Here is a 24481-nt window from a genome sequence, read left to right as displayed (position 1 = left end):
TAATCAGAATAATAAATAAATAAGAGATTTTAGGCTTCTATTTTAATTACTTTGAGGGAAAACTAAACATGTTTAGACTTAAACACAATTAAAATACAGTTTATTGGTTGATGCTCTATATTGTTTTCGGTGCACAGACGTTTGGTCGATTTGACTCGCTTTCAAATGAGCACTCGGTTGAGTCGACTCCATTAGTGAGTGCCAGTTGGGAACCGACTCGTTCGGTATCGACACATCATTAGGTTCTGCCGCACCGTGTGCGCTCTCCTCCATCTACAGCGGGCCTCAATTCATCCGACATCCCGCCGTTCTTGCTTTTATATCCAGCAGGAAGAAGCGAGCAGGCAGCCACAGTTTGTCTGTAAGTGCTGTGCACAACTATCCTGCAGATATGGAGAGGAAGGTAGGTTCAGATAAATCCTCAGCATCCATTACAACACGCGTTTCTTTTCCTTTATCTCTCCAGCTGCTGCTGCTGAACAGCCAGACGCGCTTACTGTTCCTATGTATTGCTGTTTATTAAACCCAGGATCATATTAAACACAGTCAGGATGCTTCTACAGTTCATGTTCCTATTTTAGAACCCACTCATCACCTGGTAAAATAATAAATATCTGTATTTTAGTTTTGGTGTTTCAATTAAGAAATTATATAGACGCACTTTAACTATCGGCATTGTTTATTTATGAAAAGCAAGAAGGCACAAAACTTTTTGACCCAGTTTGGGTGGCAAACTTAGTGGTACAGTCAGTGATTGTCCTAATGGGGGTTTACATGTACTGTAGTACAATGGTTTTACACACAGAAGTCTTGAACTTTTACTCTGAAAGTCCTTGCATTTGTCCTGGAGTGAGAGAATTTTAAAAACACACGCTGCAACCAGACTGGGATCTCGAATACATCCTATCGAATTTCAGCTCTGCCTTGCCGGCTGGGCGGCCACATGAACAACGATTGGCCGGTTGTTCAGGTGGGCGGGACTAAGCCGGATATGGGTCTCTCTCTCTCTGTCAGACTGGTGCAATTACGACCTCTGCTGGCGTGCTGGGGAAGGAGTGCTCTTAGGGTGTGTCTCTCCGTACACAACGCTAGGTGGCACAACACTCGTCAATCTGTGGGTGATAAGATGCATGCGGCTTTCTGCCCACGTGTTGGAGGGGGCGTGGGTTAGCTTCGATCTCCTCGGTCAGAGCAGGGATTGGCATAGGCAGAGAGGAAACATGATGCAATAGGGCAACTGGACGCGCTAAAGGGGGAGAAAATGCATTAAAAAAATTCATAGAAACTTTTTTTTATTATTTAAGATATAACTTGCATACAAATATTGTACACAGCAAGTGGCCATCGTGGTAAAAAAGTGGGCTAGTGACCAAAAGCTTGCTGGATCAATCCCCGCCACTGCCAGTTACCACTGTTGGACCCTTGAGCAAGGCCCTTATCCCTCAGTTGCATTGTATTCTGTCTTAACTGTACGTCGCGTAAACGTTTCAGTAATTGGAAATGATAGCTCAACAGTTCAGTGAAATTGCTATGATTAGTTTAATAATCTACAAGTAAAAATTTGACATGTTATTTTTGTGTCTCAAATAGTTCTAAAATCTGACAGTAGGTGGATTGGTTATTCAGTAGGTGGATTGCTAAGTGTGGGTAAATAGGTGAGAGTGAGAGGTATTGGCACCCTGTCCAGAATTTATTGCCGCCATGTGTTTCCATGTGGTGCTGGGTCATCACAACCCTAACTGGTGTGACAATTAATAAATGATTCACAGATATTACGAAAATCTACAAATTGACAAAATCAATAAAAACATTTTAGAAGATTACACTGTGTGTTAAAATACACCTACTGTTGTCTTCTTACCAAACAAAGTCAACTACATTTGTATTAGCGATTGTAAATACATAATTCATTTGGCAATACAGTAGGTTTGTAGACCATACATCTCGTAACTGGCGCTCAGGTGGCTCGGCAGTCTATTACGCTAGCCCACCACTGCTGAGATAAGTGAACTGCACATTTCTATCGCAGATCTTGTACACAGTAGACTCTCAAATTCAATCTCTTGTGCAAACAGATCACTTAAGATTCGTCTAGCAATGTTGTGCTAAGATTTGATTGAATACAAAATACTCACTTCAAATCTACACAATCTACATGATTTTGTTTCAGTTTGTAACTGATTTTGTATTTTGTACCTAACACTACATACAGTATGGTTTCAAGACATCTGAATACGGGTGCTGCTTCAAGGTTGGGTTCTGCTACAAACATGCTGTATTCCTGATTTCGAATCATTCCCATTAACCTGTACCATTTACCAATTTTTAAAGGCCTTTTGGCTCCGCTGTATAATTGGGGTCTTTGTAATGGTGTTTTAACTTCAGTTTTAAGGACTGAAACTTACTAAACAACTGCACATCTTAGAAAAATGTTAGACAAATAAAAGGCCCTTTGTCCTACAAATGGTCTTTTTTTTGTAAAGCTTCTCCACATGGTGGCGCTGTTGATTTTGAGTGGCCAAGTGTGTTTATTCAGTCACGTCTGAGGTGTTTTTATAGTTACTAAATTAGCTATCAGTATGCTAGCATACAACCTGTATATTTTATAACCAATATAAGGTTTTAATATGTTAAACATGTATAAAAACATATGGCTCTCAGTGAGCTTTTCACTAAAGCTTTAAAAGTATTTGTAATATATTGGTTCCCTCAGCACAACTTCTTTTGCTCTATCATTTAATGGGACATTGCTAATCTATAATGTTGGTTTTATGAGGGATCTATAAAGGGGGATTTTCTGGTTGGTTTCTTTACTTTACTAGAAGACATTATATTACGTTCATTTTGGTGCTCAGTGGCCATTGCATTAAATGCAGAGCTTTAAAATCCAACATGTTTTAAAATCTGTGTAGGATGTCATAACATTGGCGTCCTTAGAACATTATTACTAGTATACAACAATATTGTGTCCATTTTCTGCTATAAAAACTAGATCCAGAACTGTATGACCCATGGTTCTATAAATTCGATGTTGGTTTTGCTGTGAAACATAACTGGGTCAATGGGCAAATGGGAAAATAATCATTAAAGGAGCAGTGTGTGTTTTATAACTGTATAATTACTGTATAACTATAAGTATAAATACTATGGCTACTTGCAAACAAATACAAATGATTTTTATTAGATACAATTCGATCCATTTATTCTAGTCTTTAACTGTCCAGGGTCCTGGGTTTGATCCTCAGGTTGGGCGGTCCGGGTCCTTTCTGTGTGGAGTTTGCATGTTCTCCCCGTGTCTGCGTGGGTTTACTCCGGGTGCTCCGGTTTCCTCCCACAGTCCAAAGAGGTGAATTGGAGATACTGAATTGTCTGAGACTGTGTTCAATTTAACCTTGTGAACTGATGAATCTCGTGTAATGAGTAACTACCTGTTCTGTCATGAATGTAACCAGGGTGTAAAACATGACGTTAGAATCCTAATAAACAAACAAACATCCACCTTAAGGGTCAACATGTTTCCTGATCTAAGATGCTTTTCTGTTAATTACAGTTTTATAGAATGGTTAATGATATTATTTTAGCTTTTTGCTAGCTCGGAACTAGCTCAGACTATGCGCAGAACTGCCACATACTGAATGCTGTAATGTTTTACACAACGTTGTGGATAAACTCAATTCCTTGAATCCTAGCAATGGTGGGTTAGCACTGTGCCATCCAATCGCCCGGTTTTATTCATATTTTTTTATAAATCAAGTTTTTAAGAATCAGCCACAGTCATCACTGCCTTGGTCATTGTACAGACTTCCAACTCTTCAGCATATTCATCATCTGCAGAACAAACTAGCTAATGTTTTCTGTAATTCTGGAGTGCATGTTTTACTCTGCACAGTCAGCTTAGATTGTTCTGCTGCGTGCATAAACATTTGTGGTGTCTAGCAGTTTGCTAGAGCTTTGAATTTTGTGAGTTATGGTTCATATGTAAAGCTTAATGTAACCGTACCAGGCCATAAAATGTATGAATTTCACAGGCTGTTACATGATTTGTTGTCAGTAATATAAATATTAGGACTGTAAAGGACAGGGAGAGGGTTAATGGAAGACTATAGGTCATATGTATTTGGCCTTTTTATCAACTGGCCTGAACTGGCCAAAAGTCAATCTTGTCGAACGGTTGTGATGTCACTATAGGCTATGACTATAGACTCGTATTGATTTAGGCTTTTGTATGCAGTTCACACCTTCACTTATCAGTGAAATTTTATAGCTATATGCATAAGACTTAGTAGTTGGCCAGCAAAAGCCCCCTTGTCAGACCCCCCAGTCTAATGCTACCCTGAATCTGTAAGAGAGGAACCTTTATTAAAAAAGGGATAAAGGAAGGGAGGGAAAGAGAGAGAGTGAAGCAGGAGGCTGCATTTTAGCAATGCTTTATGAAAAGAGAGACGGGAGCGAGGGTGCATTTGGAAGACGGAGAAAGGGAGGGTGCGCTCTCTTTTGGAGGAGAGGTAATGTGGAAGGAATACGAGGGAAAGCGGGCGGACAGGGAGAGGGAGCTAGTAATACAGACAACAAAAGAGAAATTTTATGGGGGTGGGGGGAGAAAATAGGAGGCTGCTTACAATGGCTACAGAGGATTCGGCTGGCGGAGCTCGCAAAGCCACCAAGAGTAAACTGTTGGAGTTTCTTGTTCATGGAGTGGTGAGTGAGTAAGCCTAGCCTGTGTGTCTGTGTGCATGCTGCATGAGCACGTAAATGCTTTCTGGATGTAAATGTGCCATCCTGTTGTGTCATTTAATATTTGTAAAATATGCATTTTGCTATAAAGAAGTATGCAAAGATACACGCTGACTCTATTACAGAATACTGTCGCCTAATGATGCCAATTTTTGGGCTCGTTCTAATTGACTGGTTTGTTCACTGCAGTTTAATTTGCATTGATTAAGTATTTACCAACATAAAGTGGCTTAATAGGGTATTGAGTCATCAGAACTCATGAGAACACTGTGTATGTTCCACAAGTCTCTGGAAGTGTATTGGAGGGATGGAATACACACATCTCCTCCATACTCATCTCTCCATGGATGGAGATCACTTCAATGCTTCATCAAACAAACCACTGCAAATGAAAGCAGATTTGTAAAGTGTCTTTTACAGGTATTTAATTAGCTGTTCAAAAAGGTTTTACCTTTAACCTTCAATAACCTTATTGATTTTTGTACAATACACACTTCTTAACTTGACGCCTGCAACACATTCCAAAAATATTTGGAACAAGACCAACGTAACACTGGGGCATTTGTGGAATGATCAAAAATACCTGTTTTGGAATTTTGTTCAGGTAAACAAGTGAACAGGTAATAAGTGTCAATATCATTATTGGGTATAAAAGGAGCATTAACAATCAAGTCCTAGTTGCTTAAGTAACTACGGGTTGAGGTTCAACACTTTGTGGAGCATAGCCTGAGCCTGTAGACCCATCAGTTTTAGGTGGCATTGCTTCAAAACCGACATCTATCTGTAATAAACATAATCACATTAGCTCAGGAATACTTTTGAAAACTCTCATCTCTGAACACAGTTGCCACATCTACAAATAAAAGCTTACATACACCGAACAGGCATAACATTATGACCACTGACAGGTGACGTGAATAACGCTGACTATCTCTTCATCACGGCACCTGTTAGTGGGTGGGATATATTAGGCAGCAAGTGAACATTTTATCCTCAACGTTGATGTTAGAAGCAGGAAAAATTGTGATGGCTGGACGACTGGGTCAGAGCATCCCAAAACTGCAGCTCTTGTGGGGTGTTCCCGGTCTGCAGTGGTCAGTATCTATCGAAAGTGGTCCAAGGAAGAAACAGTGGTAAACCGGCGACAGGGTCATGGGTGGCCAAGGCTCATTGATGCACGTACGGAGCGAAGGCTGGCCCGTGTGGTCCGATCTAACAGACGAGCTTCTGTTGCTTTGACTGCTGAAAAAGTTAATGCTGGTTCTGATAGAAAGGTGTCAGAATACACAGTGCATTGCAGTTGTAGGGCTGATTTGGCAGCAAAGGGAGGGCAACACAATATTAGAAAGGTGGTCATAATGTTATGCCTGATCAGTGTATAGTGGAAGCCATACATCAACAACATCCAAAAGTGCCCCTTAAATTCACCTTTTTTGGGGGGCTTAAGCTCAGCTGAGATGGACTAAGGCTAAGTGGAAACATGTGGTCTGATGAGTCCACCTTATAAGATGGAAATAATGGACATCTTGTTCTCCAGGCCAAAGAAGGAAAGGACCAACTCGATTGTTACCAATGCATCTGCATATATAAAGCTAATGTTCATCTGTACATAAAAAACTACATTTATTGACTTGCCGTTTAGTGTTGTGCTGTAAAGGAGTAGACAAGTTCAGATAACATTATGCAATTTTCATCTATTTTTGGGTTGTTCCTATTGAAGGTCTGCTTCTGGCTGAGAAGCACCCAAGTAAAATGATCACTTCAGGCATTTTCCACTTTTCTCACAGCAGTCATCAGAGATATCACTGGATCAGAAAAGCCAATCACTGCATGTGAAAGTTCAGCCAAGGCTAAGGAATGAGCTTCACATAGAGGTTTCTGGTTTCGCACAGCAGACGCTCCTCCTCTGTTTAGTCTGCTTCAGGCACAAACTTTTCCACTGAGACTGAGACTCGCAGATTTTGGTCAGTCTGCCTGTGCCAACACTGAATGGATCTTTTTTTGCAGTTTTACACTCATATGGCAGCAAAACGCAGACTTATTAGACTCAAATCTTAATTAGATTACGTTAATTTAATTAATGCAATGTGTTTCCAGTTGCGATTCACCAGGTGTCATTGAAACATAATTGAATTCTATTGGATAATGTAAATGTGCATTTGCATTTTGTGTACAATAACAGAATGGCTACCAGATATTAAATAGAAAGTAAAAGGGTGTTTTAATTTTTTTTTTCTTTGCATTTTCTCCCCATTTTCCTCCCGATTTAGCACACTCAATTTTTTTTTTGTCTTCTGCTGCTGATAGATGCCAGATTGCATCCGAGGAGAGCACGTCGCTGTACACGTCTCTTTCGACGCGTGCACAGCCCTCCTCTTCTTGCCCATGCATTCTGCATGGGCGTCTCTTCTGCCAATCAGGGTCCTTACACAGCGTATGAAGACCCACCCACCCACACATAGTCCGGCCCTCACCCTGCAGATATGGTGGCCAATTAGTATCTGCTGCAGGCACTGCCAATTATGCCCGCTAGATGGCACCCAACCGACCGGTGGCAACACCGAGTTTCGAATCGTTCAGAAACTCTGCTGGTGTGCAAACGGAATATCCCGCTGTGCCACCTGGGCACCAGTGTTTTCATTTTTTGCTACATTTACAGTTTAGTTTTATTTTTTAGCCAACCAATCACTGGAGATGGGATTTTAATAGACAGAGACCCTCCTAATCCAATTTATTTTATTAAATTTTTATTTATTTATGTTTATTTTACTGTATTTTCATATTTCTTTGTAAGGCTCTCGGCACAGCAGTACATCACGCTAGTCCACCATCACTGGGATTTATGGTTTGAATCCCATGAGGTGCTATTGACCAGTTGGGCATCTACATAGAGGCATGTTTGGCTGTGTCTGAGGGGGATTGGCCTCCTGTCCAGGGTGTGTTACTGCATTGCTACCCTGATCAGATAATCAGTAGTAAAATATGTAAACGTTTATTATTAGTATAGTATTTCTATACAGTATTTCTATCCATCTATCCATCCATTTATGTTAAAATACTTATGTTTAGGTACAGATAGCTTCAACTGGTGCTAAAAGCTTTGAGCTCTGCCTCCAGGAAGCATAAGTTGACCAATATAATTCTTCTCTTCCTAATGAGTCACCTTCAAAACAAAATTACCCACCACATTCTCCGAACTGTAATATTATCAGATTAACATTGTGCCCACTATGTATAATAATATAATAACCTAGTTTAAGGAGGTGCAGTAGACGCCCGGCTGGCCGATAGCACCGCTGAGATTTGAACCCTGCAGCGATGGGCTAGCATATTAGGCCGTTGCAACACCTGAGCGCCCCTTTTATTTTCTTGTGACTGCAAATTCTAACAGTTTTTCCCTGAACCTCTTTACATTAAACACAAATAAAATAAAAATGTGTTGGCTCCATGAAGTTTTGCTTCATTACGGCCGTTTGCCCAGCAGTACTTTGGTGTCTGATGCCAGTGCTGATGCCCATTCCAACCTTCCTGTGTGCCTCAAACCTTTGCTTCGACCTTGAGAGACACTGACACGTTCTAAGCCCTACTGTGTCCACATGTTCACATCCCAGCATCCTCTACTCCCACAGAGGGGGATTGAACTGGTCCAGGATACTCTGGGGCTCGGCCCACTTTGGGAAGGGTCGAATGGGTCGGGAAGGTCACCTCAGAGTGTGAAGCTGCAGAGTGCACTGTTAGCTTTGGCACCAGTTTCAGAAGAGTTCACAATTCTTTTAACATCCTCACGGTTGAGTCAGAACCAGTGTGCAGTGTCTGGGGGAATTTCTGCTCATTCGTCTAGCAGAACGTATGTGAGGTCAGACAGTGATGTTGGACGATAGGGCCTGGCTCACATCCTCCGTTCTAGTTCACCCTAAAATAAAAATAAAAAAGAATACACTTTTATATTTATTTAAAAAATTTTAAAATAAGACAAAAATCATTTTAATTAGTTTATTAGTTTTGTCTGTTTATTAGTTTGTTTATTTATTAAAGATTCCACTGAATTCAGACAATAAAACAGTGGTTTGCTAGCGTTAGTAGTAAACCACTCTCTTACTTTTCTAAAGCTGTAGTCTGATCCCGCTGTAGTCCTGTTTCAGCTGTCTCCTCAGAAATGACAGGCACAGGTGAACGAGGCCCAGGCCCAGATTAATGCTCCCTATTGGAAGGCTCAAGTTCTTAGAAACTGAAGAACTGCACAGTTTGAAAATGTGTGATGTGTGTGGATCTACATCTGCACTTGTGTCTGTATTTTGTATTATGACTTTATCTTTTTTAAATGGCCTGTATTATTTAAATACTGTCATAATGATTTAATGATGACATGTCTATAATGACTTAATATTGTGGCGCCGGCGAGTAGGAAGGCGAGCGTCGGGGCTGCGAGTGAGCTGCCCTTGGCAGTTCACTCAGTGGATTAGGACAGACACTCATTCATACACACAGACATTCATACAACAGACAAACATAAAGGCTACTTACCCAACCCTCACCGCAGCCACCCCACTCCCAACAACGGGATACACGGCTACGGTGAGCTTAGACACCACTGCCGCAAGGCTTTCTGGGTAAAGCCTGTGCCGGGCCCCTAGAGCGACGCTACAATATGTTTATAATGGTTTAGAATGTATATATTAATGATATAGCAGGGTAAAGCAAGTACTCTGTCTTTTTTGTTATTTAATATACTTTTGTATATTGAAAAAATTATTGGACATTGATGCATTTTTTAGTGCACACCAGGACTATAAATGGAACTATAGCCTAAAACATCCTGTTTAGAACAATTTACTTTGTAATTCATACAGAAAAACTTTAAATAATCCCTATAATAATCCCCCTATAATTACCAGAAACTGCTTGGCAACCAAGTACTTACGTTAATCATTTGTAATGTTTTAATATTTCTTCTTATTATTGTAAAACTAGAATTGTGTATGCTTATTAAGATACTTACTTACTTCCTTACTAAAACAAATACAACTGTGTGGGGTGTTTCCTGCCTTTCGCCCAATAAATCAGACCCACTGCGACCTGACCAGGATAAACCAGTGGTAAAACAGACAGTGACTGAATGAATGAATAGTGTAGTACATACTGTATTTCACTCTGTACTACCAAGTTGTTAGACTACCCATCAGTCATTATGGTAAAACGGCTTTGCTTTTGTTTGTGGACTGCTTTACTAGGTGAGGGATGTCATTTTGAAATAAGTTGTCCTCTTTCATTTTTTCTTTTTGTCTCTGCAGCGTCCAGGCATGACTTCAGGTGCCCGAATGCCCCATCAAGGTGCCCCTATGGGCCCCCCTGGACCCCCATATGGAGGAACACCCGCAATTCGGGCAGGAATACCTAACCCCTCTCTGGACCCAAACCGCAAACGTCCAAATACCACTCCACCTGTGCAAGCCTCTGCAGTCCAGAACCGGTCAAGAAGGTGAGTAAGATCTGCTATCTGAATTTTGGCATGTCATATACAGCAGTTCATTCTCAAGTGGTCTATTTTATTTTTGAATAATACTGACAACTTTTCAGCTGTATGATAGGTCATGATATGTTAGGTCTCAGTTTGATTACGATGCCACACTTTTTATTGTTATGTGTCCACTACTGCTGCTGCACCATCTAGTGACCAAAACCAGCACTGATGCTTTGATGGTTACAGCACTTTACTGTATTTTACTCACATATTTCATAGTTTAACATAATACACATAAAACACAGGATACACAGAACACATAATTGAAACATTTAGCTACTTTATTATCTGTGCATTGCTTCAATCTGTAGAATCTTAGTTAGAATTTACAGTATAAAGTATCACATGCTGTATCATGATTTGCAATTATTCTCTGATGTTCGTCACTGGTTTAAATGTGAAAGCATTATTAGTTTCAATATCAGTATATTAAATATGTATAACTGCACTACAGTATAATTGCAGCCTTTAGTACAGATGTGGTCCAGGGAAAAACAACTACAAATTAACTATATTTTATTTACAATTAAACCTTTGTTTAATGTCTTTATTTAATTGTCTAGCATTGTCTTGCATTTGTACTTGCAAACAAAATGCTGGGGAAATGCTTATATCCTAATATTTTGGCCAAGACTTAGATTTTAAATTTAAAATCTGTTTAATGCAGTCAGTTATACAGTTCATCATACAGCCGATGAGAATTAGTACATGCTGCCATCAAAGTAGAACTTGGAATTCTTCTTAATGAGTGTGAGTGTGCATGTACATATAACAACATAATTCAAGCCCTGTTGTGGATTGATGACCCCTCAGATCTTAAAGAAATGAAAGAAAGGATATTAAAGGATATTAAAAATAATTCATCAGCTTTTTTCACCGCTCTACATTACCTTTGGCATTTTGTCTTTTAGTAGATCTATTATTACACCTAAGCTTCATTAGCAAAAAGTACATCCAGTCCAGCTCTGCAAAGACAGTACTGCTGGTTATGTTCTTTTACTTATGTAAAAGTACAAAATCTTCTTCTATCTTTAGTGTTTAGTGTACTTGGGCAAAGCTGAGTAATCCATAAAAAGAACAGCACTTCTTCTTTAGAATCACCAGTGTGAAGGCTAAAATAATTGTTAAACTTTGTTTAAGTTTTTCTCAGTAATTGTCTGCAATGGTTTTATCAGATATGTAGGTGCTAACATGCCCTGTTTAGTTGGAATTCATCCTGCACACTGCGTACAGAAAGTGTTAAATGTACAGATGCAGATACAGCTGATGGTGCTTAAAAACTGTGCGCTGCATGATACACTTTAGAAATTTACATTCTTACATGCAGTGGGTTTAAAGTTCGAGTTCACGAGTTCAAATCTCAGCTCTGCTACCGGCAGGCCGGGCGTCTATACTGGCTCGTCGGAGGGTGGGAATGCTGGAGGGAATTCTTTATAACTGCTTCCAGTACGACCTCTGCTGGCTGATTGATGAATAAACAAAAATGAGGGATATTGGAGATTGTTACGTGACTCTCAGTGCGTGATTCGGATCTCCATATTAACTCGCCTTGTGCAAATGAAGAGAAAGCAGTCAGCTACTGCACGTGTCAAAGAACCATGTGTAAGTCCTTGGTCAGGAGTGGAGGTCTGCAGCAGGGGGGGTTTGAGGGAAAAATAGCGAAGCTTTAGTCACTAAGACTGCTTGGCTAGCTAGTGTCTCTAGTGTCCTAGCCCATGTTTTAATCATCCTTATAAGTCTGACTTAATATTAGGTAAGAGACAAACACCCAGAATGCCTTTTATGTCCAAATAGTACTTTTTGATCGAACATCTTCTCCAATCTGTCTCCAAGGTCTCGAAGTGTCTCTGTCCATCTAACTCTGTCTGGTTATTTCATTCTCGCACACTCACACTCATTCACAGCTGGAACAACGCCTGGATGGGTCCCGGCAATTCAGCAGATGGCCTGTGGACTCTTTATCAGTCACCATAGTAACATGCATTTTCTCTCTCTCCTCTCTCCCTATTTCTTTCTGTCCCCTTTCTCCCCTCCGTAGTGCCAAGAGACGGAAAATGGCAGACAAGATTCTCCCTCAGAGGGTGAGGTGCATCGCAGTGGCTTTTCTTGCTTTCTGTTCGTCTGTGTTTTTGTTGTTGTTTTTTTCTGTAAGGTAAATCTGTTGGATCCTATTTTCAGAGGGGTACTGACAGGTTAAGGGAGGGAATGTGGGGACAAATGCAGGAATGTGCTCAGTAACATGGGCAGACTTCTTAGTGTCTGTAGTGCCAAGTGTCTGTGGTACGAGAGTTTATTTCTTATTGTGGTAACTGTTCTAAGAGTTGGGGCACAGGACGAGCTGTAAGACACAGACATCTTTAACATTTGTTAGAAGAAAGACAGTTCCTGTCCCGCTCTTATTTAGAAGGTATGTTTTGTATCCTGGGAGCAGCGTCACGCTTTACTGTCTCTGGGTTATTTGTGATGCTGCATGATGCAATGCAATGAAAAACCTGAACTGTGTCGAATAACAAGGCTTATTATTTCTGCGTTCTAGACAAGGACATTTTTCTGTTCTGCAAAAAATAAACTTGGTTAGGATAGGGCGGTATCTTCTAGGTTCAGCTAACAGCAGGTGAAGAAGTTGGTAATCAGTGTTAAATTGGTAATTAATAGCAGATTATTAAGGAAGTGCCATTTTCAAAGAACGTCATATTGAATGTTAAATTGATTTTTTTTTCCCATGATGAGGTATTAATAAACGCTGTCTACACCCCTTTAATCATGCGTAACCTTGTGTCATCAGATCCGGGAGCTGGTGCCCGAGTCGCAGGCGTACATGGACCTACTGGCTTTTGAGCGCAAACTGGACCAAACCATTATGAGGAAGAGGGTGGATATTCAAGAGGTCCTTAAAAGACCTATGAAGGTATTTTAACCACCGATTTTACTGATTAGGGTGGAAGAAGTGTGTCAGAGATGTTTAAGCCCACTTCAATGTATTTATTTTGAGTACAGAAATCGTAGCAGTCATTAATACAAATACTCCATTATAAACATTTTTGGTAATGTTTCTTAAAATGCATAAAATATGAATGTATTTAGAATACGTCTTGGTGTTCCCCAGCATTGCAGTGCCATCGTATTGAAAAACATGAATCACATTTGGCGTCACACCCCGGACAGGTTGCCAGTCCATAACAGGGCAGATACACACACACAAATTAGAGTAGCCAGTCAGCTACATGTTTACATGTTTTTGGGAGGTAAGAGACAACCGAAATACTGAGGGAACCCTAGGATCTAAACCAAGTCCCCAAGACCCATGTTCATGTGACACCCATTTTAACAGCTGTGCCATCCAGTATGGGAGCAGTATAACTTGATTAATTGATGTTCCTCTTTATATTCTGTAGCTACACAGTGTTATATGCTCAAAGAAACAGATATAAAGAAATATCACTATTAAATATCAGACTATGTTTTTATCTGTATAAGCAGCAAAAGCGGAAGCTGCGTTTGTACATCTCCAACACATTCAACCCCGCTAAGCCTGATTCAGAGGACTCTGAGGGCAGCATTGCATCCTGGGAGCTACGAGTAGAAGGCAAACTGCTGGAAGATGTAAGTAATCCCAGGACCTTTCCAAAAATCTTAAGAGTTAAGATGACATATTGTTAACCCTTTAATGGTCTCACCAAGAAAATAATGTTTAAAAATGAATTTCTTTGCATTTCTTAGTTTCTTGGGACAAACCAAAAACAAACAATTTTTTTTTACTAGTGCACACAGTATTTTAAATGAGCCTCTACCAAACAGTTATGCAATTTTTCATGGATGATTTTTCAGCTTCTAGCTTCAAGTTGACATAAAGGATAGAAAGGCTGTTTTCATTAAACCATCCACCAATATTTTTAAATTTAACATGTCAACCAAGAAGTAGATATGGCCCAAACAACATTATTTCAATACTGCTTGTTTTAAGTATTTAGACTTAAAGTAAGCTGAAACAAATGGTTAAGCAGGCCATTAAAGGGTTAAAGAATGAGTGAGTAGTTTCTGTGATAAGAAATGGACAGATTTTTGTAATGGAAAGGTTCAGGTTTGCAGGATGGGCCTGGTTCACCTGGTTTAGGTTTGCAGGATGGGCCTGGTTCACCTGGTTGAGGTGTGTAGCATGAGCCATCAACAACATCCTGTTATCCAGCAGTACTGTTAGGGTTTCTTGATTTATCTAGTGGTGCAACTGGAGAGTTCTCCAGGGCGAGTTCTTGACCTAAGGACTTTTCTCCAAAAATATTTATCAGCTTAGTCTTGCTGTGGTTTTGTAAAACAAATCTGTAAAACAGATTTGGCCACATGTGCTAAGAATACTAATGCTGTGCTTCACAACATGGAAAAGAAATTGATTGTAACGTTTGTTAGTATGAACAAGGATTTGACTTTTGATATCTCTTTGTTTTCAAGGCTGGAAAGCAAAAGAGGAAGTTCTCTTCATTCTTTAAAAGTTTGGTTATTGAGCTGGATAAGGACCTGTATGGCCCTGATAACCACTTAGTGGAGGTAAGCATGCATCCAGACTTTAAACATTATAACACTCATGTCTGCATTTTTGCAAATAGTGAAAGATTCAAGAATTAATGTTGTTTTAAAATAACTTTATTGTATTTACATTTTTCACCTGTACCATCTAAATTATTGGTGAAATAACTCACCAATATAAAAAATCAATGCACAAGCATGAAAAGTTGAGCAAACTGTCTCAGTGATGCAAAATTCATAGCAATTCTGGTTCCCATAGCAATATCTTACATATACTACAGCGCAGGGTTTGTCTTTCAAGCAACCCACATTTTTTCCATGATTTTTTACGTGACCCAGGTAACACAAGCAATGCATCTTACTCTCTCTCTCTCTCTCTCTCTCTCTCTTTTTGCGTGCAATCTGGTCCCACTGTGTTAAACAAGATGTAACATAAAGCCTCCACAAGGGGGCATTTATTATTATTATAATTTAATATTTTTCAATTCATTTTATTTAATAATTTATTTAATTATTATTATTATAATTTTTTGGCTCTCGACTCACCTAAGGGTCTTGATTCAGGGTTTAAAAAACCCTGCTATACCATATAACACCTTACATTTACATTTACATGTTCGGCATTTAGCAGACACTCTTATCCAGAGTGACCTACAAAAGTGCTTCCATAGTTTTTTTTAAATGCAACAAATGAATAAGAGCATTAGTAAGTACATGTTAGTAAAGAGGTGATGAAGGTTTTTAATCGTGTTTTGAAGACAGCGAGAGACTCAGATGTTCAAACAGACAAGGGAAGCTCGTTCCACCACTTGGGTGCAAGTACAGAGAAGAGCCTTATTGCTTGTCTTCCTTGAAGCAAAAACATCTTAAAATGCATGATTGAGACTAAATGAGCTAAACACGTATCCATATAGTGGACTTACTTACTTTACATTTACATTATTTAGCAAACCCTTTAATCAAAGTGTCTTACAATTGTGACAGTATACAATTTAAGTATTGTGTGATCACTAGGTTACCACTGCCTTACAAAACGAGGTTTAAATAGTTACACAAGAGTTTATTGTTAAGAGACAAATCGTTGGCAGCCTTGCATTCTTAAAAAATGAGTCAGATTGACACAGTCTTCACCTCTTCTCCTACCATTGTCCTTTAAAGGCAAATTTTTGTCTTCTCGTTTCTCTCTGGCAGCACCACACATTGGAGGTTTAATGTGCGTTTATTCAAAGCACTTCAAATTGTCCTTGATGCCTGCAGGTTTTTATACAAACCACATTCCAGACTGAGGTGTGCAATAAAACAGTGATTTACCAGTTTAGAGAGGCCTTGATAGCCCATCCAGTATCCAGGACACGGAGTGAGTCATTACCATGACGTTCCTAGGAAATGACAGAAATCCACTGACCAATGTGCCAGTGTTTTAGAATATCAAGTGCAGATAAAGGTCCTTAGTAACAGAGTTTAAATTCAGCCACACACGCAGCATCACTTATGCATTTTAATGAAAGACCAGTGATTTTTTAATTACAGCTTTTTTTCCTTTTGGCTGCTCCTGTATATCCGTATATAGGGGTCGTCAGAGTAGATCTGGTCCACATACCAGACCTGGAGCAGTTTTTACTTTGGATGCCCTTCCTGACGCAGCCCTTCTATTTTTATCCAGATTTGGGACTGGCATTAAGAGCAGGACATTAGCCAATCATGTCCATGCAGACACGATCATGTCCAGGTTGGAATCCTGGTTGAAATCTCAGCAGTGCTGTCTGGAGGGTATTAGGTGATACAGTATGTCAGAATAACTGTATTGGTTTACAGTGACCATTTTCTCTTAAAGGACAAGTAAATCCAAACCATAAAGCAACTCTCCCATTATTATAATATACCATATGGCCAAAATTATGTGGACATTCCTAATTAATGAGCTTTGCTCACAGGTATGTAAAATCAATCAAATAAAAGAAATAATATGTTGCCAACTTCCAGCATAATTGTGAACTCTGACCCTCAACCTCAATTATCACATTAATTGAATAAATTGTTGATTGCAGGCATCTAATCCAACCTCATTTATTAACCTTACAAATTACCTTGTGATTAAATGGTCACAGATTCCTACAGACACACTCCAATATAATGTAGCCTTTCAAAAAGGGCACAACTTCATATAATACTCATGGTTTTGGAATGGGATGTTTAGTTGGGTTAGATATACAGTACATACATACTTTTGGCCATATAGTGTATTGATAGGGGGCCTTGCATTAAGGGTTGCATTAAGTCACAGTTGGCAGTAAAAATGTTCTGCAGGGTCTCAGCATTCAGTTGGCTTTTCTGCATTAGATGCTGGAAAAGTACCAGTACCACAGCTCCTAATAACACAGAGTGTACCATTTAGCTCATTGTTTTATCAGTTCTTATCTGTACTCTTCATCTGTACTTTACCTTTTTATTTTGTATATACAGTGGCATCGCACTGGAACGACCCAAGAGACAGACGGCTTTCAGGTTAAGAGACCTGGTGATGTGAATGTGCGGTGCACTTTGCTCCTCATGCTGGATTATCAGGTACAGGCTTATTTCTGATCTAGTTTTAACGTCGCACTATTCTAGTTGGGGTTACGGTGAGTCCGGCTGTTTTCATGTTTTTAAAATAAAGGTTACTAAATGTCAACAAGTATTTTAATAAAAGGTCTAGACCTGTGTGGTTGTTTAGGTTGGGTAGATTTTGTATAGGGACAATGGTAATCTAGTGGGTAGAGCTGTTGGTTACCAACTGGAAGGTTGTGGGTTTGAATCCCAGCTCTACCATGCCGCCACTGTTGGACCCTTGAGCAAGGCCCTCAACCCTCTCGGCGCCATACAGTGGCTGACCCTGCACTCTGACCCCAGCTTCTAAAGGCATTCCATCTGCTTTAGATTATCCTTTTTATTTTATTGGCATGTCAGTATACAGCAGTGTTCCTGCAGAACCTTTAGAAAATAAAAATAGTAAAATTTACCCAAAGCAAGCAAAAATATTCTATTATTTAAATTGTTTACCATTTTTCCACCTATTAATAAAGTGTTAAATGTTTGTAATATTTGAAATATTACTTGCAGCCCATTATTATATAAAAATCATTAGTATGTCCGTCTAGTAGTACTTTAGGTGCACACATTAACAGATCTTATATGACTTGTAAATGTAGGTATAAAAGAAGTTATGGTTGTAAGTAAAATTGTTTAATGGTACTCCTAATGGCCTATTTTAAAATCTGTTGTAACCGTTTCTATGCTAATTTATTTTGGCACATTGTGATCCCATCTTTGCAGGAACGATGGTCGAGCCGTTAACTTAAATGTCCCGACTGTTAATGCTAAATAGACGGTCATTGTCACCCTACAAGCTTTGTTCTAATGCAGCTGTTTTCATTGTGGTTCATTTTGCATGCAGTGACTAAAAGTAAAATACTTTGATATGAATTATACACAGGTGCTACAGTAATACACAGATCTTCTAGGTAGTGTCTTATGTGTCTATTTTATTTCTCGTCTACAGCCTCCCCAGTTTAAGCTGGATCCTCGGCTTGCCCGGCTGCTAGGTATCCACACACAGACACGCTCCTGCATCATTCAGGCCCTGTGGCAGTATGTCAAGACTAATAAGCTGCAAGACTCACACGAAAAGGAATACATCAATTGTGACAAGTATTTCCAGCAGGTATTGGCCTTTATAAAGTACACTCTGTACCATCACATAAAAATATCACTGTTTTAAGGGTCGTAGACTTTTTCATCCCCCCAATGGCTAATGATGTCCATGCAGACACCTCATGGGGTGAAAGCACAGCTGAGATCCTAACCCTGGATTCCTAGATCTCAACTGTAGTGGGCTAGCATACTTTACCACGGTGCTGGTAGAAGATACTAATTAATACATATTTTTTGACTGTATGTCAAATTAATGTCGGCAACACATTCTAGGACTGGGCCTGTAGGGACTTGGAACTGGAAAAAAAAACAGGTGATGGAATCAGTTAAACACAATTTACACAGAACAGGTTTTTGGTATTATATTAAATCTCTGTGTATTACTGTATTACCACATGTGTCTCTTAGCTGATGTGGTTTTACTGTACTCAGATCTTCGACTGCCCACGTCTGAAGTTCAGCGAGATTCCTCAGCGGCTCACCAACCTGCTTCTACCACCCGACCCGATTGTAATAAATCATATCATCAGGTAAAATCTGTGTCAGTAAACTGCTTTGGATGGGAACCTGTCTTGTCTTCTGTTCGCGAACTTTAGATTTGTTATTTGCATTAAATTCACACCCTGTCTTTGTTTAGCAGTGTGGACCCCAGCGATCACAAAAAGACGGCCTGTTATGACATAGACGTCGAGATGGACGATCCTCTAAAGACCCAAATGAACGGCTTCCTGCTCTCGACAGCCAATCAGCAAGAGATAGCGTCACTAGACAACAAGGTTGACCTTTACAAAGTTGCATTTATTTATTTGTATTGAATATTAATAACTTTGATCTATGTCAAATCAACTCTCTAAATGATTTACTGTAAGATGTATTGCTGTCATACACAGTTTATACCGACGTTTCTCTGGTTCTCTTGATTTATGCTGCATTTTATTGTACATGTTTGGTGTTTATTAGATACATGAGACCATCGAGTCCATCAACCAGCTGAAGATCCAGAGAGATTTCATGCTAAGTTTCTCCAAGGATCCCAGGGGCTACATTCGGGACTGGATATGTTCACAAAACAGAGACCTTAAGGTGTGCTAAAAAACAAGAATGCTAAAAAACAAGCAAAGCTTATTCCAATTTGGTTCCATAGTGCATGATAGAAATTACATTTAAATAATGGCAAGTTTAAAATTGCTTGAAAGTTAGAAGTGTGTGTGTGTGTCTGTCCTGTGTTGGGCTGGCAACATGTCCAGGGTGTTTCCTTGCCCAATGAATTAAACCCACCGCGACCGTGACCAGTATAAAGCGGTGTTTAGACAATTAATGAAATAATCCTGTTGCCAGATATAACGAGCAATTTCATAGCTTTACCAGCAGATGTCATTCATTATATTCACTTGGTCTGGTGACATCTGCTGGTCGAGCGTGGAACTGCATGTCTATTATAAACATACATACAAACCAAGCATGACGCTTTTACTTATTCATTACTTTAGGTTTTACACAACTTGAGGCAGAATAAACAAATACATCTGTTTAAAAAAAACAGTATCCCATATTTTGTGTGTATGTGTGTGTGTTCTTACCTTCATGAATAAATATTTGTCTGATAAAGCTGGTTGTGACTATGTTCTGGTCATTTATACAGGTTATGACAGATGTGGTGGGAAACCCAGAAGAGGAAAGAAGAGCAGAGTTTTATAATCAACCCTGGTCTCAGGAAGCTGTCAGTCGATACTTCTACTGCAAGGTCAGTCAACATTGAAAAAAATAGGAAAAACTATAATATAGTCATAAAGTGGTTGGTGTTTACTTTGCTTGATAAAGCTGGCTGGAACAGTTCTGCTCCAGAGTCCTAAAGACCGAGGGCCACTGTCTGTGAAAGATTTGTCATGTTCATGTGTCCTGTGTCATCACAAGTTTCTTCCTGTCATTTAGGGTTGTTTATAATTATCATAAATGTGCAGAACATTACTGCTTGTTTTTGTAAGTATAGAAAAGCCATAGTAGATCAGAAAATGTACATTACTGTGTCTGTTACTGATTAATCAAGGTCTTTTTAATTTATGAGACTACATTGATAACAATGATAACCACCTGCATCACAGTGCAGGCTTTTTTTTTTTTTTTTTAATTATGATGTTAAATAATTAACAATATGTGTTCTTCAATGTGAAAAACACTGTTCTGAGGGCAGCTATTGGGTGTTAAAGATGATAAACTTCTGCTGTTTGATTCCTAATACAGATCCAGCAACGGAGACAAGAACTTGAACAGGCCTTGGCCATGCGCACCACTTGAACTCATTTCACTTTGGAGCAGAAGTTACCAGCTTTTTAGTTGCCAGTTACTCTGGGGAGTTTTAATTTTGCAATGAACATCCAGCAGGGTGATTGTGTGTTATTTAAAGGACAGTTTGTATATGTACAGTGTATCACAAAAGTGAGTACACCCCTCACATTTCTGCAAATATTTTATTATATCTTTTCATGGGACAACACTATAGATATAAAACTTGGATATAAGTTAGAGTAGTCAGTGTACAACTTGTATAGCAGTGTAGATTTACTGTCTTCTGAAAATAACTCAACACACAGCCATTAATGTCTAAATAGCTGCAACATAAGTGAGTACACCCCACAGTGAACATGTCCAAATTGTGCCCAAAGTGTCAATATTTTGTGTGACCACCATGATTATCCAGCACTGCCTTAACCCTCCTGGGCATGGAATTCACCAGAGCTGCACAGGTTGCTACTGGAATCCTCTTCCACTCCTCCATGATGACATCACGGAGCTGGTGGATGTTAGACACCTTGAACTCCTCCACCTTCCACTTGAGGATGCGCCACAGGTGCTCAATTGGGTTTAGTCCATCACCTTTACCTTCAGCTTCCAGTTTTCGAAGGGAGGGGATCATGCTCTGTTTCAGAATGTCACAGTACATGTTGGAATTCATGTTTCCCTCAATGAACTGCAGCTCCCCAGTGCCAGCAACACTCATGCAGCCCAAGACCATGATGCTACCACCACCATGCTTGACTGTAGGCAAGATACAGTTGTCTTGGTACTTCTCACCAGGGCGCCGCCACACATGCTGGACACCATCTGAGCCAAACAAGTTTATCTTGGTCTCGTCAGACCACAGGGCATTCCAGTAATCCATGTTCTTGGACTGCTTGTCTTCAGCAAACTGTTTGCGGGCTTTCTTGTGCGTCAGCTTCCTTTTGGGATGATGACCATGCAGACCGAGTTGATGCAGTGTGCGGCGTGTGGTCTGAGCACTGACAGGCTGACCTCCCACGTCTTCAACCTCTGCAGCAATGCTGGCAGCACTCATGTGTCTATTTTTTAAAGTTAACCTCTGGATATGACGCCGAACACGTGGACTCAACTTCTTTGGTCGACCCTGGCGAAGCCTGTTCCGAGTGGAACCTGTCCTGGAAAACCGCTGTATGACCTTGGCCACCATGCTGTAGCTCAGTTTCAGGGTGTTAGCAATCTTCTTATAGCCCAGGCCATCTTTGTGGAGAGCAACAATTCTATTTCTCACATCCTCAGAGAGTTCTTTGCCATGAGGTGCCATGTTGAATATCCAGTGGCCAGTATGAGAGAATTGTACCCAAAACACCAAATTTAACAGCCCTGCTCCCCATTTACACCTGGGACCTTGACACATGACACCAGGGAGGGACAACGACACATTTGGGCACAATTTGGACATGTTCACTGTGGGGTGTACTCACTTATGTTGCCAGCTATTTAGACATTAATGGCTGTGTGTTGAGTTATTTTCAGAAGACAGTAAATCTACACTGCTATACAAGCTGTACACTGACTACTCTAAGTTATATCCAAGTTTCATGTCTATAGTGTTGTCCCATGAAAAGATATAATGAAATATTTGCAGAAATGTGAGGGGTGTACTCACTTTTGTGATACACTGTATGTACAATTTAGTTTGGTATTTACATGTATTATTATTAATGTATTTTAAACATCAGGCTTTCCAAAATTTTTATTGTACAATCTAGTGTAAAACATAGGCCACACTTAACAGCCATATGTAAACAAACATTTAAAAGCTGCATAAAAACACACTAAATATGTATTTTTATTGAAAGCTTAATACCTGTTGAGAGTTAAACCAATGGACATTTTGGAAAGTGCCATGTACTGTAAATTCCCACATTTGTTTGGTTTGCCAGCAGCTTGATGTTGGTACTGAGTACTGTATGTTGAATATTGTATGTAATAATATGTGTTTAACGTGCACGTTATTTGTGATCTAGCTTGTATCTGATGCACTGTGTCATCTCTAGGTCATAACAGAATGACTTCCATAGCAGAGCATCTGTTTTATTAGAATGTGAAATGTGTCTGCTGACACATTATAGTATACTTGTGTATTAATCCAAGTTGGATTAATCAGAAACATGTTTGTGCCCCTGGAATGGCTACCTGTACAGGGTGTTTCCTGCCTTTCGCCCAATGAATAAGACCCTGACCAGGATAAAGCGGAGGTACAAACAGACAATGTATAAATAAGTGAAACATTAATTTGTTTTGTAATATATCTTGGTTCTGTTTATCTTCTGATTAGTGATTTTACATGTTTCCCCCCATGGAATTACAAAGATTAACTCTGGCCTTAATTTAGTCAAGTTTTTTTATGATCACACTTGTGCATGTTGCATGAAACCCTGTGTTTAGGGGGGAAAAAAGCAAATGAAAAGCTTAGCATGTATAAATCATCATTGTAACTTTGTTGCCTTAAAACCACAATAAGGATGCAATTTTTAAAGCACTTACCAAAGTTTAAATACAAGTCTTTTTTTATTTTGGGTAATTGGGGAGTAATTTGTACACATGCATTTGGGAAGATGTGTATCATATGACATGCATCTGCTAAAAAGAATGTCACACAGTTGTACATTCTGGAAGTCCTGTAAAATTTTTAATAATTAAAACAACTTGTGTTCTTGTGCTGCAAACATCGGTGTGTAAATAAATGCATTTGTTTTATCAATGTCTTATGAGTAATTACATTTCTATTTGTTATATATGTGGCATTACTGATCACGTAAAACATAAGATTTTAAATGAAATTCAGTCTGTCTCTGTGAAGAAGCTAAAACGTGGTAGTGGTCAGACCTTCATACAGGACAGAGCCAAACATATGTTCAGATCCACACAGAAATATTTTAATGATTAGAGAATGAAGCTTAGTGTAAATGCTTGCTCTTACATTTACATTTTCCTGTGTCCAAAACGACTTTCAGTACCGTTTCAGTATACAGCCTGAGCATTTGAGGGTTAAGTGCCTTGCTCAAGGGCCCAACAGCAGCAACCTGGCAGTGGTGGGGCTTGAACCAGCGACCTTCTGATTACTAGTCCTGTACCTTAACTGTTAGGCTACAACTGTCCAATAAGATTACAACATTCACATTTACAGCATTTAGCTTTTATCCAAAGCGATTTACAATTATGATGGAATACAATTTGAGCAACTGAGGGTTAAGGGCCTTGCTCAGGGGCCCAACAGCAGCAACCTGACAGGGGGACCTTTTGATATTAGTCCAGTACCTTAACTGCTAGGCTACAACTGCCCAGTAGGTTTGCAGGACACTATTCTTAACAGCTCAGGGGCCCAACAGTGACAACTTGGCGGTGGATTGGCTTGATACCCTAGCTACCAACGTCCTTACTTGTATCAATTTCCTTGAGAAATGTTTATTTATTACACATCCAGCTGGAAACACCAGGTATGGTATGAACACACCCTCTTCCAGTTCAGAGTAGCCAACCCACCTACTGCATGTTCTGTTAATCACATAGTGGAAAAAAACAGTCACTACATCAAGCCCGTACAAGAACGCGAAGCTCTCACGAAGTGGGCGGGGCGTCTATTTCACAGCCTCACCTGACCAATCAGAATCATTTCCAGCCTCCAGTGGGCGGGGCGTCTGTGTGTCTAAAAAAGGTGATTGGCTGGCGAGCCGGTGTTGAGCACGCGCGTTG

At 39.7% G+C, this 24481-nt stretch overlaps 1 protein-coding gene across 5 annotated transcripts; it reads left to right on the top strand.

Moving 5' to 3' along the window:
- The first annotated feature begins 309 nt into the window (after nucleotides 1–309).
- On the top strand, nucleotides 310–20880 carry smarcd3a (SWI/SNF related, matrix associated, actin dependent regulator of chromatin, subfamily d, member 3a). Of its 5 annotated transcripts, none has more exons than XM_062992991.1 (13): nucleotides 310–403; nucleotides 10026–10213; nucleotides 12294–12336; nucleotides 13041–13163; nucleotides 13733–13858; nucleotides 14702–14797; nucleotides 17240–17341; nucleotides 18315–18476; nucleotides 18899–18996; nucleotides 19104–19242; nucleotides 19427–19549; nucleotides 20109–20210; nucleotides 20708–20880. In XM_062992991.1, the coding sequence occupies exons 1-13, from the start codon at nucleotides 392–394 to the stop codon at nucleotides 20759–20761; spliced, it is 1368 nt and encodes a 455-aa protein (XP_062849061.1). In that variant the 5' UTR covers nucleotides 310–391; the 3' UTR covers nucleotides 20762–20880. The 5 variants fall into 5 exon arrangements, with proteins under 5 accessions (XP_062849061.1, XP_062849060.1, XP_062849059.1 ...); XM_062992990.1 differs by lacking the exon at nucleotides 310–403 and adding an exon at nucleotides 4616–4698 and having other exon boundaries at nucleotides 13736–13858; nucleotides 19107–19242; XM_062992989.1 differs by lacking the exon at nucleotides 310–403 and adding an exon at nucleotides 4616–4698 and having other exon boundaries at nucleotides 13736–13858.
- The last annotated feature ends 3601 nt before the right edge of the window (nucleotides 20881–24481 follow it).

The sequence above is a fragment of the Trichomycterus rosablanca genome, chromosome 4, assembly GCF_030014385.1.
Source record: "Trichomycterus rosablanca isolate fTriRos1 chromosome 4, fTriRos1.hap1, whole genome shotgun sequence".
In the NCBI taxonomy this organism is placed as follows: Eukaryota; Metazoa; Chordata; class Actinopteri; order Siluriformes; family Trichomycteridae; genus Trichomycterus; species Trichomycterus rosablanca.
The sequence above is the reverse complement of the archived record's forward strand: the minus strand, read 5'-3'. Positions and strand labels throughout refer to the sequence as shown.

Bases quoted from the DNA above. Each gene is read 5' to 3' on its own strand.
- smarcd3a (XM_062992987.1), top strand. From the start codon at position 4,621: ATGGCTACAGAGGATTCGGCTGGCGGAGCTCGCAAAGCCACCAAGAGT. The intron at 12,337-13,040 runs GTGAGGTGCATC...TTGTGTCATCAG, and splicing joins ACAAGATTCTCCCTCAGAGG to ATCCGGGAGCTGGTGCCCGA. The intron at 20,211-20,707 runs GTCAGTCAACAT...TTCCTAATACAG, and splicing joins GTCGATACTTCTACTGCAAG to ATCCAGCAACGGAGACAAGA.